Below are 14,814 nucleotides of genomic sequence, written 5' to 3' on the forward strand. Positions count from 1 at the left end.
TCACTCTCACTGCTATTTCCTTGAAGAATTAGTTATAGAGTAAATCAGACATCAGAAACGAGTTTTCAAAAGTAACATTTTTTTCTGCCAGATTATGAACGCCAAAAAGCTAAAGCATGGCACTGTCATAAGGGCACTGGTTTCTAGTTTTGTTTTCTATGCCCCTTAGGAAGGCTTTACGTTGTATCTTTGAGAATCATTGCTTCCCTATTTGCTTCCATTTTACAAATGGAATGCATGTGCCTTAGGTGCTATGGAAACATGCAATCACAGTAATGCTAAGCAACATGTCACGTGGAGGGAAGATAGGAAAACCAGAAATGGTATGCTGGAACGAGCAGTTAGAGATGGTCCACTGAACTAGTTCAGCTGCCACAAGCTGCCTTTAAAAGAGCATCCAGTGATTTTTGACCCAGAAGCTAGTCTGTTGCTAGTTTAAATTCCTGCTCGTGTTCCGAGCCCAAGCGGAGCAGCACGTGCTGGCCCAGGGGTGGAAGCGAAACCCAAGGGAGCCAGGACGGACCTTTGGCCAGCGCCTTCCACAGAACAGTGTACTTAAGTAGGCACCTCACAAGTGCGGGTGTGCATCGAGTGGTGGGGTCCTTGCCACGCACTCACCGGAATTCAAGGGGCCAACGTGGGACAGTGGATAGGAAAGCGAGTCTGTTCTGTCTCGGACGGAACGGAGCATGTAACTTGGTCCGCATTCATCAAGAACCTTCAGCGTGCAGGCAAGGCGAGCCCCAGAGCCGGCCCTGCGCTGAAGAAGCTCAGTGTGAAACGGCCTCCGTGTGCCCCACTCGTGTTTTTTATTGCCATAAGGAGTCCCTGGAAAGCAGAACTTGGCTTAATGGGCATTTCTGCACGGTTGTTTATTGGTCTTCCTAATCTGTCACATCGGTGTGTGTGTGCGCGTGTGTGTGTGTGTGTGTGTGTGTGTGTGTGTGTGCGCGCGTGTGTGCGCACGTGCCTCTGTTGGGTGAGCTTTATGGGAGCGGCAGTCATCGCTCAGACCTCGTTCTTTCCTGCTTTGCTGTTTGCTTGTAGGTCTTGGCGCCGTGCACTTAGAAGGTGCTTAATAAGTGTTTATTGGCGGAAAAGATGACAAACCTGTGTGAAGGCGTACGTGCCCCGTCCCGTGGGGGGTCTCGATTCTGCGACGGCTTCTCTGTTTCAGCCCTTTCGTGGCCTCATACTGTCAAATTGGTGGCCACCCTGCATGCTATTGGGACTTTTGTTGAGTTCTGGTAAATGTGCTTCAGGAGCGCTAGCCCTCGAAGAGTGCCTCCCTCGTGGGCGATGTCCATCCCCTAGGTCGGCTCTCGAGTGCCATATGGTAGCCAGCCTCGACAAAAATGGCCCAGAACCCTCAGCAGAATCTTGCCGTCCGTATCAAACTAACAAGGCAGTCTGTTCCTCTTCCCTCCTCGCACACACTGGAGTTCCTGGAAGGGGTGTTTTTGATTGAAGTCTGTAATGCAGTGAGTTATAGAAAGAATGAAAGCAAAATTTGGCAAAATAATTTGGTTTACCGATTCTGTCCTTCCTTCAACTAACATTTCATAAGGAAATCATGGCACGTGTGTATGCCCAGAATTTAACATTAGCATATTTTATGACTTTGTTAGCAGTAAAGATCCTAAATTAAACTATGCTAAAAGATAGGATTTCTCTTTTGGGAACTTAGATTTTGTAACTTTTTATAGTAAAATCGTTTTGAGAGTCAATAATTCACATAAAATAATTTGTTACAAAAATTTTTTTTTTCTGCTTTGCTCTCCAGAAGAGATGACAGCATGGACAGAAGAAGAATGCAGAAATTTTGAGCACGCTCTTCTGATTTATGGGAAAGATTTTCATCTTATACAAAAGAATAAGGTAAATATGCAAATGGGACCACAGAGGGAGTTTAGTAATATACAATCTATGCAAGCAAGTCATTTATCAAGACAGTGCCAAGAACAGATAAAAGCATCAACTGATGATTGTTTCCTTATCATTCACATTCTGATTTTTCTTTAAACACCCCCAGAACTCACGTGTAGGTGTCACAACCTATCCACCCTTCATGCCATCAAAAGCATGGGTCTTGTTTTCACATAGCTTTCCATGTATGCATTTATAGTAACATATAAGCTTTAATATTCAGTAACTTGTTCTGTATTTCCAGGAGGGATGCCTGATTTTTAGTCTTTATTTCTGTAATCACCCAAGGACTTTTGGCCATGTACAAGTCTCAAATGATCTTCAACAATGAGCCCTTTATTTCCTGAAAGACTGATAATTAAACTTTCCTGAGTTTGGAGCTTTAAATTTTTTGTTTTAATTTTTATTTCAAAATTCTCTTCCTCTACTACCTCCCCCACCCACTAAGAAGTCAAGAAATAAGTTATCTTTTATACAAATGAAACCCTGTCAAACACATTTCTCCATTAGCCCTGTTCTGGGGGGGAACCAGAAAACTAAAGAAAAGGGGGGCGGTATGCTTCATTCTGCATGCATAATTCTTTAGTTCTCCCTCTGGATGTGGATAGCATTTTATATCACGGGTCCTTTGGAGTTTGGGTGGATCATTGTATTGATCAGAGTTCCTAAGTCTTTGTCAGTTGGTTTCAATGTAGGTTGTTCTCCTGCTAACTTCACTGCATTAGTTCATGCAAGTCTGCCCAGGTCTTTCTGAAGCCATCCCTTTCATCATTTCCTATAACACCATAATGTCCTGTGACATTCATATATTCTAACTTGTTCATTCATTCACCACTTGATGGGCACTGCCTCACATTCCACTTCTTTGCCACCACAAAAACAACTGCTATCAATACTTTTATATTTATTATCCTAGTCATTTGTGAAGAAAATGCCACATAAAGCAAAATCTAATTTACATTTGTCTTCCCCTCATAGTTAGTAGAATTACAGAAAAGACACTTGCTGCTAACCAGGTTGTAAAGGATTTAGTTGAACTGGATCTCTGTGTGCTTTCTGTAGGGAGGGCAGGCTTCTCAAATGCTTCGATGGGCAGATCAATGTATAGTTTTGTACTTGGTTGTTGGCTTGAAGAGTCTAATGCTGGATTTCTAGTAACATGGCTGTATGAAAAACTGTACCAAAGCCAGCTTCCCTGCATCATCTGAAAATAACAAAAGAATAAAACACAGGAGGAAAGAAGGAAGAATCCATCCAGGAAAGTTGTGACTGAAAAACCTGTAGAGAGACTGGAAAAATAGAAAGATCAGATCATCTATCAATACGTGTGTATAAGTGTAGATAGCTATATCTACATAGATATTGATACAAATAGAGAGAGACCCAATCTTGAGCACTGGAAATTGATGGTAAGCGGGGTCCAGAATAGGATGAACTCCCTTTGGGAAATTGTATCCCTCTCTTCAATTACTTTAATCTTCTCTGAAACAGGCCCATCTTTTAACACTAATATTGTTCCAGTGCTATTTAATGGCTAGTTGTGGAATACCATGGCTTTTGAAGAACTGAAGGTCAGGACTATCCAAAGGGCAGTGCATTACAAATGAAGAGTTGCGCAAAAGAAAGGACATATAAAGGAAATTATCAGAGAAATGGACAACCAGGGGGAAAATTAGTTGGTCACATAATAAGATTGAGGAATAAATAATAGATAACCTGAATGCCCCATTGATATCCACCTAATTCGAGAGAAAAGGTTGGATAATCGTTGGATGCATACCTTAAATCACATGTAGAGGAGATTTTGGACAAGGGTCCCATAGAATGGGCATGCCTGGATAGTTTGCAGTCTGCATTGTCGGAGAGAGTACCCCCATCTATGAGGTCTCAGATCTATTAACAAATAGGAAATCACCACAAAATTGACCAGGAATATCAGAGTATGTCAGGATCCATAAAACATCAAAGAAGAGAAACCAGATTTGTTTCAATCCATTTAATCTGTAGCCTCTTCAAACAAAGGAAATCTAAGAAGGACAAGTCAGTAAAAATAAAAAGAAAAGAGTTAGAAGTTAAATTAATGCTTATGTGCTTCTGGAATACAGACCCTTTCCCTTCCCATTCTCTGTATCCTCAAAGCTTAGCAATTGGCTGGCACAGAGCAGGTGCTTAACATTTGTTAAGCAAATGCTTGTTCCCTTGACTTTTTATGATTTACAGAAGGTTCTGATGTCCAAAGTGTAGAGGAAGGCTAAAACAGAAAGAATTATAGACCAATACCACAAATTAATATTGACAGTAAAATTTTAGCCAAAGGATTATAGCAGTGTGCCAAAAAAATTGTTATAATCAAGTTGGATTTATTTTAGGATTGAAAGGATGGTTCAACATGAGGAAATACTTAAAAGGCTGACATGGTGCAATGGAAAGAATGCTGGATTTGGAGGCAGAGGACCTGGGTTTGAATCCCAGCTCTGCTACTCATTGTGTTATGTAGGACAAATCCTTAAAACTATGGACTTCAGTTTTCCTAATCTATCAAATGAGAGTGCTGGGCCAAATGACTTCTAAGATCTCTTGTAGTTCTAACTCTGTAATCCTATGATTCAAATTAGCCTAATGGATCATATAAATAAAACCCACATAACGGTGCCAGTGGATTTAGAAAAAGCTTTCACCAAAATCCAGCACTCATTTATGGTTTTTTTTTTTTTGGAAACCTCTAAAAAGCATAAACATGAAAGTGCCTTTCATATACCAAAATCATTTACCTAAAGCCAAGAGCTAGCATTATTTGTAATGAAGAAACACTGGAAGCTTTCCCAGTAGGTTTATGGCAAAAGCAAGAATGTTCTTTTCTCCACTGTCATTTGAAGTAGTATTAGAAATGCTACCTTAACAAGATAAGATAAAGGAATAAACAGCAAGGAAAAGGAAATATTCTTTTCAGACAGTATGATGCCTTACTTGTGAAACAAACTAAAGAAATTGTCAAAACAACTAACAAATGATTAATAGCCCCCATACAATAGGATAAGAAATAAATCCACAAAAATCAATATCTTTTTGTAAAATACTAACAAAACCCAGAATCCCATTAAAAATAAATACAAAATGCATTGAACATCTGGAAATTAGGCTAGTCAAACATCTAGGACATATATAAGTGAACTACTTTAAAAATAAAGGAATCCCTAAATAATTGGAAACCATATTTAGTGTTCATGGCTAGGTTCTACCAACAAAATAAAAAATTATATCTAAATTAGTCCATGGACGTCATGTTATTCTAAGTGGATAGTTTCTAGAAATTAATAAAATTACAATAATGAGATCAGTAAATGAAAAGTTAAAGTCATGGTTGTGTGGAGGGAAGACAAGCATTAGTATTACCAAGTCTCAGACGATAGAATAGTAATTATCAAAACTATGCTACCGGTTAAAAAATAGAAAAGATGATCTTTGGAATCTTTGAGATAAGAAAGGCCTAGAAAGAGATTACATACAGTAGCCCAATGTATCATGAACCCAAGGGCACAAATTGTTTGGGGAGTCCAGGACAAGAAGTATTAGGACAGATAGCAGGATCAGATGGTCCCTTTTGCCATAGACCATAATAAACTCTATGTGATGTGATTTAAATCTAAAATTTTAAACTTAAGTTTTTTAAAAAGTTAGAAGAACGTGGAAGAAGATACCTGTCAGTGCTGGATTGAGGATAAACTCACAAGCACACACGTGAGGGGGTCATTGCGAAAGAGAACAGACAGGTTTGATTTTCCATGAGTGGAATCCACGTGGGCCGAGTGTGAGAGCTAGTGCAGGTCTGGTATCCGGAGCGTTTGGAGGATCGACGCGAATGCAACAGGCAGGAGGAAAAGCCATTTTCAAGGGAGGCATATAGACTGTGCGCAGCTGCGCAGGCCCCTCGCGGGCCTCTGGAGAGCCTGGCCTTGGGCCGAGCAGGGCAGGGCCAGTCCCCGACCTCGGGCTGCTCTGCAGCATCCTCAGCCTGCACGTGCCACCGAACGGACTAAGCGGGGCTCGGGAAGGGCCCCTGGGAGTGGCCTGTGTGCTGGACGTCCGGGTCTGCGGTCTCTCCAACGGGAGCGTGGCCAGAGCCCAGCCTGCTCCCAGGAGCCCCGCAGGGGAGTGCCTGGGCCGTGGAGGGCACACCGAGGCAGTGTCCGGGCGAGCCCAAGGGAAGCCGCAGCAGAGCTGCCCGAAGGCAGAACGCGCCGCTGCGTCACCGGTCGGGGGCCGTCCGTCAGGCGCGGCCTGTGGGGCAGCTTCCGCCCAGGGAGACTGACGCTTCCTCGCCCTCCTTAGGTGAGGACCAGGAGCGTGGCCGAGTGTGTGGCCTTCTACTACATGTGGAAGAAGTCGGAGCGCTACGATTACTTCGCTCAGCAAACGAGGTTTGGGAAGAAAAGATACAACCATCACCCCGGAGTCACGTAAGTAGAGCGCGCGGGGTGTGCTGGTGCACCCCCCCCCTACAAGTGTGTGCTGCCCCCCCCCCCCCGCTGTGAGCGCACACTGCGCCCCCCCCCAGCCACGAGTGTGTGCTGGGCCCCCATGAGTGCACGCTGGCCTCCCCCCCCCACGAGTGTGTGCTGGCCCCCCCCTGCTGTGAGCACGCGCTGCTCCCCCCCCCCCCCCCCCCCCCCCCCCCCCCGTGAGCATGCGCTGGGCCCCCTGCCATGAGCGTGCGCTGCCCCCCTCCCCCCCTCCCCCTGCGCCCTCTCCTCTTGCGCTTCCTTCCCCGGGTCACCGCGGCGTGCCTGTGCTTTCCAGGGACTACATGGACCGCTTGGTAGATGAGACGGAAGCCCTGGGCGGAGCCGTCAACTCTTCAGCCTTAACGTCGAGCCGCACCGACCCTCTTCCCGACCAGCCGCTGAGCATCCTCAACTCCTTCACTGCCAGCGACCTGACAGGTAAGGCCGGCCCGCACGGCCCGCGAGAGCGCCCTGGGGGAGCCCCTGTGGGAGCCGGACGAGCCGCCATCACCTCTTTGCGCTTCTCTTTCAGCCCTGACCAACAGCGTCGCCACCGTCTGCAACTCCAGCGACGTGAACTGCCTGGACGACGGCTTCCCTCCGCTGGGCGCGCTGCCGCGGGGACAAGTGAACCACGTGCCTGGGGTGACGGAAGAGCTGCTCACCCTGCCCAGCAACGGCGAGAGTGATTGTTTTAATTTATTCGAGACGGGATTTTACCACTCGGAGCTCAACCCCATGAACCTGTGCGGCGACGAGTCCGAGAGGCCGGCCAAGAGGTTAAAAATGGGCCTCGCGGTGCCCGACGCCTTCATCAACGACGTGTCCGTCAACAACCTGGGCGTGGACTTTGAGAGCCACACGCACCACCTCACCAGTGCCAAAATGGCCGTCTCGGTGGCCGACTTCAGCAGCCTGTCTGCGAGCGAGACCAACGGCTTCATGGGCTCCCACGCGCTCCACCCACACACCGCCCTGCACTCGGAGTGATCCGCCGGCGGCCTGCGCAGCAGCCAGCTTGGCGGGGCCGTCAGGTTTGCGTAGTCTTTCACTGGAAGTTTGAACCTCTTTCACTATGACATCAGTGATGTCTTTGTATGTACAGAACTATATCTTGATTTGTCAAGAGTAATTTCATTTTTCAATCCATAAATGTGGAAATGAACTAGGATGTTCGGCAGAGTTTGGGACTAAGATTGAACTCTGTGGCGCAGCTTTAAGCTCTGCTTTTCTCTCCTGTTTTCTCCCTTTCCCTGTTTCGTTGTGTGTTTTCTTTTGAAGCCTGTAGACGGGGCCGCCCCCGCGCCAGCGCGCGTTCTGAGCGGGGGCGGCTTCCCCACAGTCCATCCCTTTGCCGTCACGGGTGTCGCGAGTTACGATGTTTACAGGTGCCAGCCCGGACCCTGCGCGATGTAGCATGGGGGGTCGTTCCCTTTCTTCAGTAAACGCAGGGGCGGGCGTCCCTCCTTTAACTGCACACGCACGCCGGGATGGCTGGGGTGGGGGCTTCTCTCCTGGGGCCCGACTAGAGCACTTCGGTGTACAGAGCGGCGAGGCCATCCGTGCGGAAGGAGCCCTGCGGAGACGGTGACGTTGCAGGCCCGACTGCCTGCCCGCAGGCACAGGCCAGAGTGGGGAGCTCCACGACGACTTGTCGGGCGGCCTTTTGTCCGAGCCCCAGACGTGGACGGGTCGGGCGGCTTTGTGTCCCAGAGCCTGGGAGGGTCCTCGCGCGTTGTCGGGGGGGCCGCAATTCTGAATGTTGCATCAGGGGGGACTGTCTAGATTTTACCCATAATGCAGTAGAACCTTGAACCCCTCGCTCACATCGGGTATGCGGCCACCTGAATGTTCGGGAATGGCCCGCGGCCGGTGTCGCGTAGAGTCCGGACGCCCGTTTGCCTTTTCCACCTGCACGCCCCCGAGGCGCCTGGCCGGGCGAGGGGGGGCTCCGGGTAGGGCTCCTCCCCTTTTCTCCTCGCACTGTCTTAGTTACATCGGCTGGAGACCTTGAAAGTGTGGCCGTGCCAGGGAGGTGGGCAGGGGTGTGCTGAGCCAGGAGGAGGGGGGGCATCCCAACATCGGGAATCTGCCTGGAGCAGCCGGCCCTGCGCTCCGACAGCTCCGGGAGTGCCGTGGGCTTTGTGCCGCAGCGCGTTGACCACAACCGTAGCCTTAGTGTAGCCCAGCCCCCACTTCCCTCAGCCTCGGCGGGAAACACCTCGCGGCCGCCCGCGCGCGGCTCGACTCCGTTCCTCGTTTGTTTCTTTCGTTAACAATCAACACGTTGTCTGTGATTCCGTCCATGCTGGCCCTCATCTTCCATTGTTATGCATTTGAGTTTTGACTCTGGGTTTACAGCGGCTGGTCTGTACAAAATCACTTGACACAAAGATGACTGAATGCGAATACCAGTTGCACTTAAATGAACATGCCCATTCTCAGTAGCTGATGCAGTCCTCTATTCAGTTTATCTATGCATTGCTGGGATCTCGATGGAGATGGAGACGCTCTGGTTTCTCATCTCAAGTTTGGATTGTCAGCAAGTTGAATGGACACTTTAGTTATTTAATAAAGATTTTTGACCAAAATCCAGAAAATGGTATGAGAGAAAAATGAATTCCGGCTAGTTTGGTAGATTTTTAAATGCCAATCCTGATTTTTAGCCTCTTGGGGAGTGCTAGCTAGCTGGTAACGTTTACTTTTAATTCCTTGTTAAAATGAGGCAATAATTTGCAAGATTTTGTATATACATGTAAATTCTGCATATCTTTTTAGATATCTAATTCAATATTTTCTGACTACTTCTGCCATGTATAGTACCATTTTTGTGCATGCCTGATGTGACATTCATAAATTGTACCACTATGACTTTATCCATGTAAAATAGCTATTTATTGAATTTTCTTTTGAAAGCTGGACTTCTCTATTTTTCTCTCAGTTTAAGCTTCTTAATGGAGAATTTGTTGCTGTTTCTTAAAAGAATTGCGTTTGAGAGTTAGCAGGAAGAAAACGGAGCTGCAATCCTAGGAAGAAATCCTATTGCCTTTATTCTTACTTGTTAAAGCACAATTCTTCTAACAAACTGTGATGAATTCTTTCTTTCCTTTGCCACATTTTTTTTCATATGAACAAACCAAAAATCCATGATGAGCAATTGCAGTGTTGGTAGATCTTTGTGTACCGGGAAATCTGACAAGGACAGCGGATTCATTTAGAAGTGTAACTGGTGCTGTGACGATAGCAATACTTTTCTTTCGTTCGTCATACTTCATCTTGTCCATGCTAGCCTTTTGAATGTTGGGTTTTCCTCTTGTCACGGTCAACTGCTGAATTTACTTGAAGGATGTACAATACTGTTTGCTGAAGAATACAGAAGTGTGTACAATTAGGTCAAAGAATTGTGCAATTGTTTCCTTTTCTTTTTTTAATTTTTAAAATTGAGGGTCATAAATGTGTGAGAACTTCAGATCTAGTAGAGCATAGTGATACTATTTAATTTAACCAAAGTCTAGTAAATATTTCAACTTTGAATGTAAACTAATGAACAAGCCTGACCAACAAGGAGATTGTTTGCCCAGAGTTACAAGCACATTGTCTACAAATGGGAATTGAAAATAATTTATAAAAATATTGACACGGTTACTATGTTTTTTAAAAAGTTCCTAATTTTTCACTAAAAGGAGGAAACTCTTAGCAGTTATATTGTTAAAATATGGTAGGTATTACTATTCCTTTTAGACGACCAGTGATTCCAATTGTCCCAGTTTGAAATAAGTCCCCTGTGAGTATGAGATAAATTAGTGACAATCAGAACAAGTTTTAGTATCAGATGTTCAAGAGGAAGTCGCTATTGTTGCATTGATTTTAATATTTGTACATAAACACTGATTTTTTTGAGCATTATTTTGTATTTGTTGTACTTTAATACCTGGTGTACAGTTCCAGAAATAAAAGTCTGGAAATCTTTTTCCCCTTGGCTCGTCTGTGTGTTTGCAGTGGGTGACTCGTCGGGTAGAGGGGCCAAACATCCCACACAGGCCAGGGTGCCAAGGGAATGCTCTTGGGATTTCCTATCAGCCTCACAAATGCCCATTTCCTTGTTTCTTAAAACGGTTAGAGGGACTTTTTTAAGTGGGGAGAAACAAGCTACGACGTCATTGGTGTGACGCGTTCCCAGAGCGGCTCTTGGAGAAGGACCCGAGTCGTGGAGCTGAACTCGCCTGCCCGTGCTCACGCAGCCAGGCACGGCCAGGACGCCTCGCTGCCACAAGCTTTTTTAATAGTTTTAAAGCACTTTAGACCCCCCGAACGATTGTTTGCGTCTAAAAACGGTGTCCGTGCAAGTGGCACCCAGGACAGACTGTCCAAGAAAACCTTTGGAACAAGCAAGTCCGCTTTTTCGAGAACATTTACGGTTTTACTCATGAAGTAAAACGAAATATTCTTGCAAATGTTCTCTTTTTTTCTCGGTGCTTTTTCTGGTTTGAGTTGTAGGAAGTAGAACCAACGAGCACCTCCTCCGCCTTCCCCGTTCTCTCCGCTGGCTCCTTCCCGACCACCTGCACATCCCATCGCTTGATGCGACCATCCCCAGCCATCAGCCTCCGGCTCTCCTCCCTGTCTCTGCTACCCTTCAGCGGGTCTCCCCGCAGCGCCTCCTCCTTCCTCCCTTCTTCAGCCTCCTCCACCTGCAGTCGGCCTGGCCGCCTTGTCCTTCTCTTCTCGGTCTGTTCTTCGTCCATCGGCAGCCTCGGACCGTGGGCATTGCTCTCCTCCTGGGTGTGTTCTGCCAACATCTTCCCCTTGAGGTCCCTGCCCTGGCGTGTCCCCGGAGCATCTTTCCCAGGCCCTTCCCCTGGGTGCTCCCCCGGGATGCTCCCAGCCATCCCGACCTCGGCATGTCCAAGATGGGTCTCCGTTCCCCCTCGAGCCCGCCTCTCCCCCGTGCCTTCCCCATCCCCCTCTCGCCCAGGCTTAGGAGCTTCCCATCATCCTCTCCTCACACCCCGTACAGCCGCCCATCTCTGTTGGGCAGCCAACAGGAGCTCCGTGTGATGAAAGGGGGACCACCAGGGGAGGCAGGACATCCGCAGAGGCTACGAGGGATAGAAGAACCTTGTAGCGACTGGGGTTGTGGTTGGAGCGTGAAGGAGAGCTGGAGGATGGCCGGAGGAAGGAGATGCCCTTCTCGAGGCCAGGGGCGGGCAAGGGGCGGAGACGGGGGTAACGGAGGACGTTGAGCCACAGAGGACCTCGCTACACTCGGAGCCCCTGGAGTTCTCGTCCTGCGGGTCCCCTCACCCCCTTTTTGTTGTTGCACTTCTTACCATCCCGAGGCTTGATTCTAAGGCAGGAGGTAACGTATTTTTAAAGGATATCTCTAAAATTGGAAGGGGCAACGGGAGTGCAGTGACTCGTCCAGGGTCCCGCAGCTACGAAGTGGCTGAGGCGATTTGAGCCAGGATCTCCTGGCTCTCGACCCACCAGTTAGTTGCCTTCTCTTAACTCACAGCCACCAGCCCGACAGACCCCTCATCACCTCCCATCTAGACTGTTACGATACTCTTCTGGTTGCTTTCTCTACCTCTAATCTCTCTTCCTGCCCAACTGCCAAAGGGATCTTCCTACTGCAAAGGTCTGACTGTCACCTTCATTATTCAGTGGACTCCAGGGGGCTCCATACTGCTTCCAGCACGAAATAGAAAACGTTCTCTTTGACACTGAAGACCCTTCAGAGGCAGCTGGTAGCCCAGTGGATAGGAGGCTGGGCTCGGAGTCAGGAAGATCTGGGTTCAGATTTTGTCCTTTGTAAAAAAAAGGGATTGGAGGCAGCTGGGTGGCTCAGTGGATGGAGAGTCAGGCCTAGACAGTAGAGGTCCTGGGTTCAAATCTAGCCGCAGACACTTCCTAGCTGTGTGACCCTGGGCAAATCACAACCCCCATTGCCTAGCCCTTACTGCTCTTCTGCCTTGGAACCAATACATAGTATTGATTTTAAGGTGGAGGGTGAGGGTTTTTATAAAAAAAATTTTAATGGGGTTCATAATAGCACCTACCTCCCAGGGTTATAGTGATGGTCAAATGAAATAATATTTACAAAGGACTTAGCACAGTGCCTGGCACGTAGTAAGTAATTAATAAATGCTGCTACTTCTCCCTTTTTCTTCCTTCCTTCCTTCCTTCCTTCCTTCCTTCCTTCCTTCCTTCCTTCCTTCCTTCCTTCCTTCCTTCCTTCCTTCCTTCCTTCCTTCCTTCCTTCCTTCCTTCCTTCCTTCCTTCCTTCCTTCCTTCCTTCCTTCCTTTCTTCCTTCCTTCCTTCCTTCCCTCCCTCCCTCTCTTTCTTCCATAGTTCCTTTCTACTCTTCAAATCTTTATACTTGACTTCCCTTCATGTACACTAGGATCCAACCTCGTTGGCCTGCTTGCTGTTCCTGACACATACTACTCGATTGACAAATTCCTTGCCATTTTTTCACTTGGGGGGTAGGGGGTGGGCAGTGCAGCAAGGTGACTCAGTAGATAGAAAGCCAGACCTGGGGACAGGTCACTTGACTAGCTCTCACTGGTTTCTGTCTTGGAACCAATACTTGGCACCAATTCTAAGAGAAAAGGTGAGGATTTTGAAAAGAAAAGAAAAAAACTTTTTTTTTCAATCAATCAGCAAAAATGCCTTCTCTCCCTCTATACACTTCACTACTACTAACCACAACTACTAACTACTAACTACTAACTACTAACCACTACTACTAACCACTACTACTAACCACTACTACTAACTACTAACTAACTAACTACTACTAACCAGTCTCTACTGGGAATAAAAGAAAAGCAAAACCCTTATTACAAGTGTGTATAATCAAGCAAAACATTTCCATATTGGTCATTCCAAAAAATAAAACATTATAGAACTCTTGAGTGTGTCACCTCTCTATTTCATTGAGTCTTCTACAACTGTGGTTGGTCAGTGCACTGGCTAGAGCTCCTCAGCCTTTCAAAATTGTCTCCATCATATTGTTGCCATTGTATATCCTGGTTCTGCTCTCTTTACTCTGCATCAGTTCAAACAAGTCTTCCCAGGTTTCTCTGAAACCATCCCCTTCATCCCTTCTTACAGCACAATAGAATTCCATCACATTTATATACCGTGGCACGTTCAGACTCGGGTACCATCCCAGTTTCCAAGTATCTGCTATCCCCAAAAGAGCTGTAAATATTTTCATACAGCCTCAGACTTTGTCTTACTTGGGATTAATCCGTTGCTTTATCTATCTTCCCTTTACTTCTCCTTTCTTCCTTCTTCTCTTTCCATTCAAATTCCCTGTTGAGTGAAACATTTCTGTGCCTAATTGTGAGTGAATTCTTCCCTCGTTTGATCAGTGTCGATTCAAGTGAGGTCCATGTTTGCCTCTCAACCTTTGCACCTTCCTTGTTTGTAAGGCTTCAACTTGTGCACCTCAATTATTAGATCATTTCCCCCAGTCTTCCTTGCCCTCCTCAGTGCATGCTCCTCTTTCCTTGCTTTTCCGTTCTTCTTTGAAGACTATCAAGAGAGTAGAGAGCCATGCTCAGTCTTTCTAAGTTGCTTTCCTGTAGGACTTCTTCCTGCTACTCTGCTCTCTTGGATGTGCCAACTCTGCCCTTTTAATAGTTGTCACCCATTGCTAGAACGCTTCCTCTCCCTGCCACTGCCTCCTTCAAGACTCAGCTCAAATCTTGCTTTCTCCAGGAAGCTTTTGTAGGCTCTTTCTTGCCTCAGAGCTAGTGCCTTCCCTCTGAAACGGTCTTGACTTACAAAGTATATATCTTGTACGTACATTTACATTGTCTCCTTTTTTTCCTCATTAGAATGTGAGGTTTCTGGGGATACGGACCATATTTTAGCTTTTCTTTGTATTAGCAGAACTTGAAACAATTCCCAAGACGGTAAAATGCTTGTTGAATCAAAATCCAAAGCCCAACATTCCCAAGTTCATAGATCTGGAGCTAGAAGAGACTTTGAGATCATCCATCCCTACCCCTTTATTTTTCTAATGAGGAAAGTGATGCCCAGAAAATTTGTGACTTGACTAAGGTCACACAGGCAAACCAGGACCAGGATTCCTAGCCAGCACTATATTTCTCTCTATATATTAACCTTATACATTAAACCTCATATGCCATTTTTCTGCCCATTCCCATACTTTCATAAATTATTCTTTTTTAAAAAAATCCTTACCTTCTCTCTTCATATAATTTTAAGAAGCGCAACAAAAACTAGGCAATGAGGTTAAGTGACTTACCCAGGGTCACACAGCTAGGATGTGTCTGAGGTCACATTTGAACCCAGGTCCTCCTGATTCTGTACACTGTGCTCCCTAGGTGTCCCTCATATATTCTTATAGGC

At 46.5% G+C, this 14,814-nt stretch overlaps 2 protein-coding genes across 11 annotated transcripts in view; one reads left to right on the plus strand and one right to left on the minus strand.

Moving 5' to 3' along the window:
* The window catches only part of MIER3 (MIER family member 3), a 66,532-nt gene extending 56,134 nt beyond the window's left edge, over positions 1-10,398 (plus strand). For 8 of the 10 annotated variants that reach the window (XM_056824885.1, XM_007486345.3, XM_056824888.1 and 5 more), the window contains 4 exons: positions 1,784-1,878; positions 6,256-6,383; positions 6,724-6,866; positions 6,961-10,398. In XM_056824885.1, the coding sequence (XP_056680863.1) occupies positions 1,784-1,878; positions 6,256-6,383; positions 6,724-6,866; positions 6,961-7,418 (824 nt within the window). In that variant the 3' untranslated portion in view covers positions 7,419-10,398. The remainder of the gene's footprint in view (positions 1-1,783; positions 1,879-6,255; positions 6,384-6,723; positions 6,867-6,960) is intronic. The other 2 variants (XM_056824886.1, XM_056824884.1) reach the window with 1 other exon arrangement.
* SETD9 (SET domain containing 9) overlaps positions 2,322-14,814 on the minus strand; it is a 39,120-nt gene continuing 26,627 nt past the window's right edge. The window contains exon 6 of the mRNA XM_007486351.3: positions 2,322-3,130. Coding sequence (XP_007486413.3) covers positions 3,127-3,130 — 4 coding nt within the window. The 3' untranslated portion in view covers positions 2,322-3,126. The remainder of the gene's footprint in view (positions 3,131-14,814) is intronic.

The sequence above is a fragment of the Monodelphis domestica genome, chromosome 3, assembly GCF_027887165.1.
Source record: "Monodelphis domestica isolate mMonDom1 chromosome 3, mMonDom1.pri, whole genome shotgun sequence".
Lineage (NCBI taxonomy): Eukaryota > Metazoa > Chordata > Mammalia > Didelphimorphia > Didelphidae > Monodelphis > Monodelphis domestica.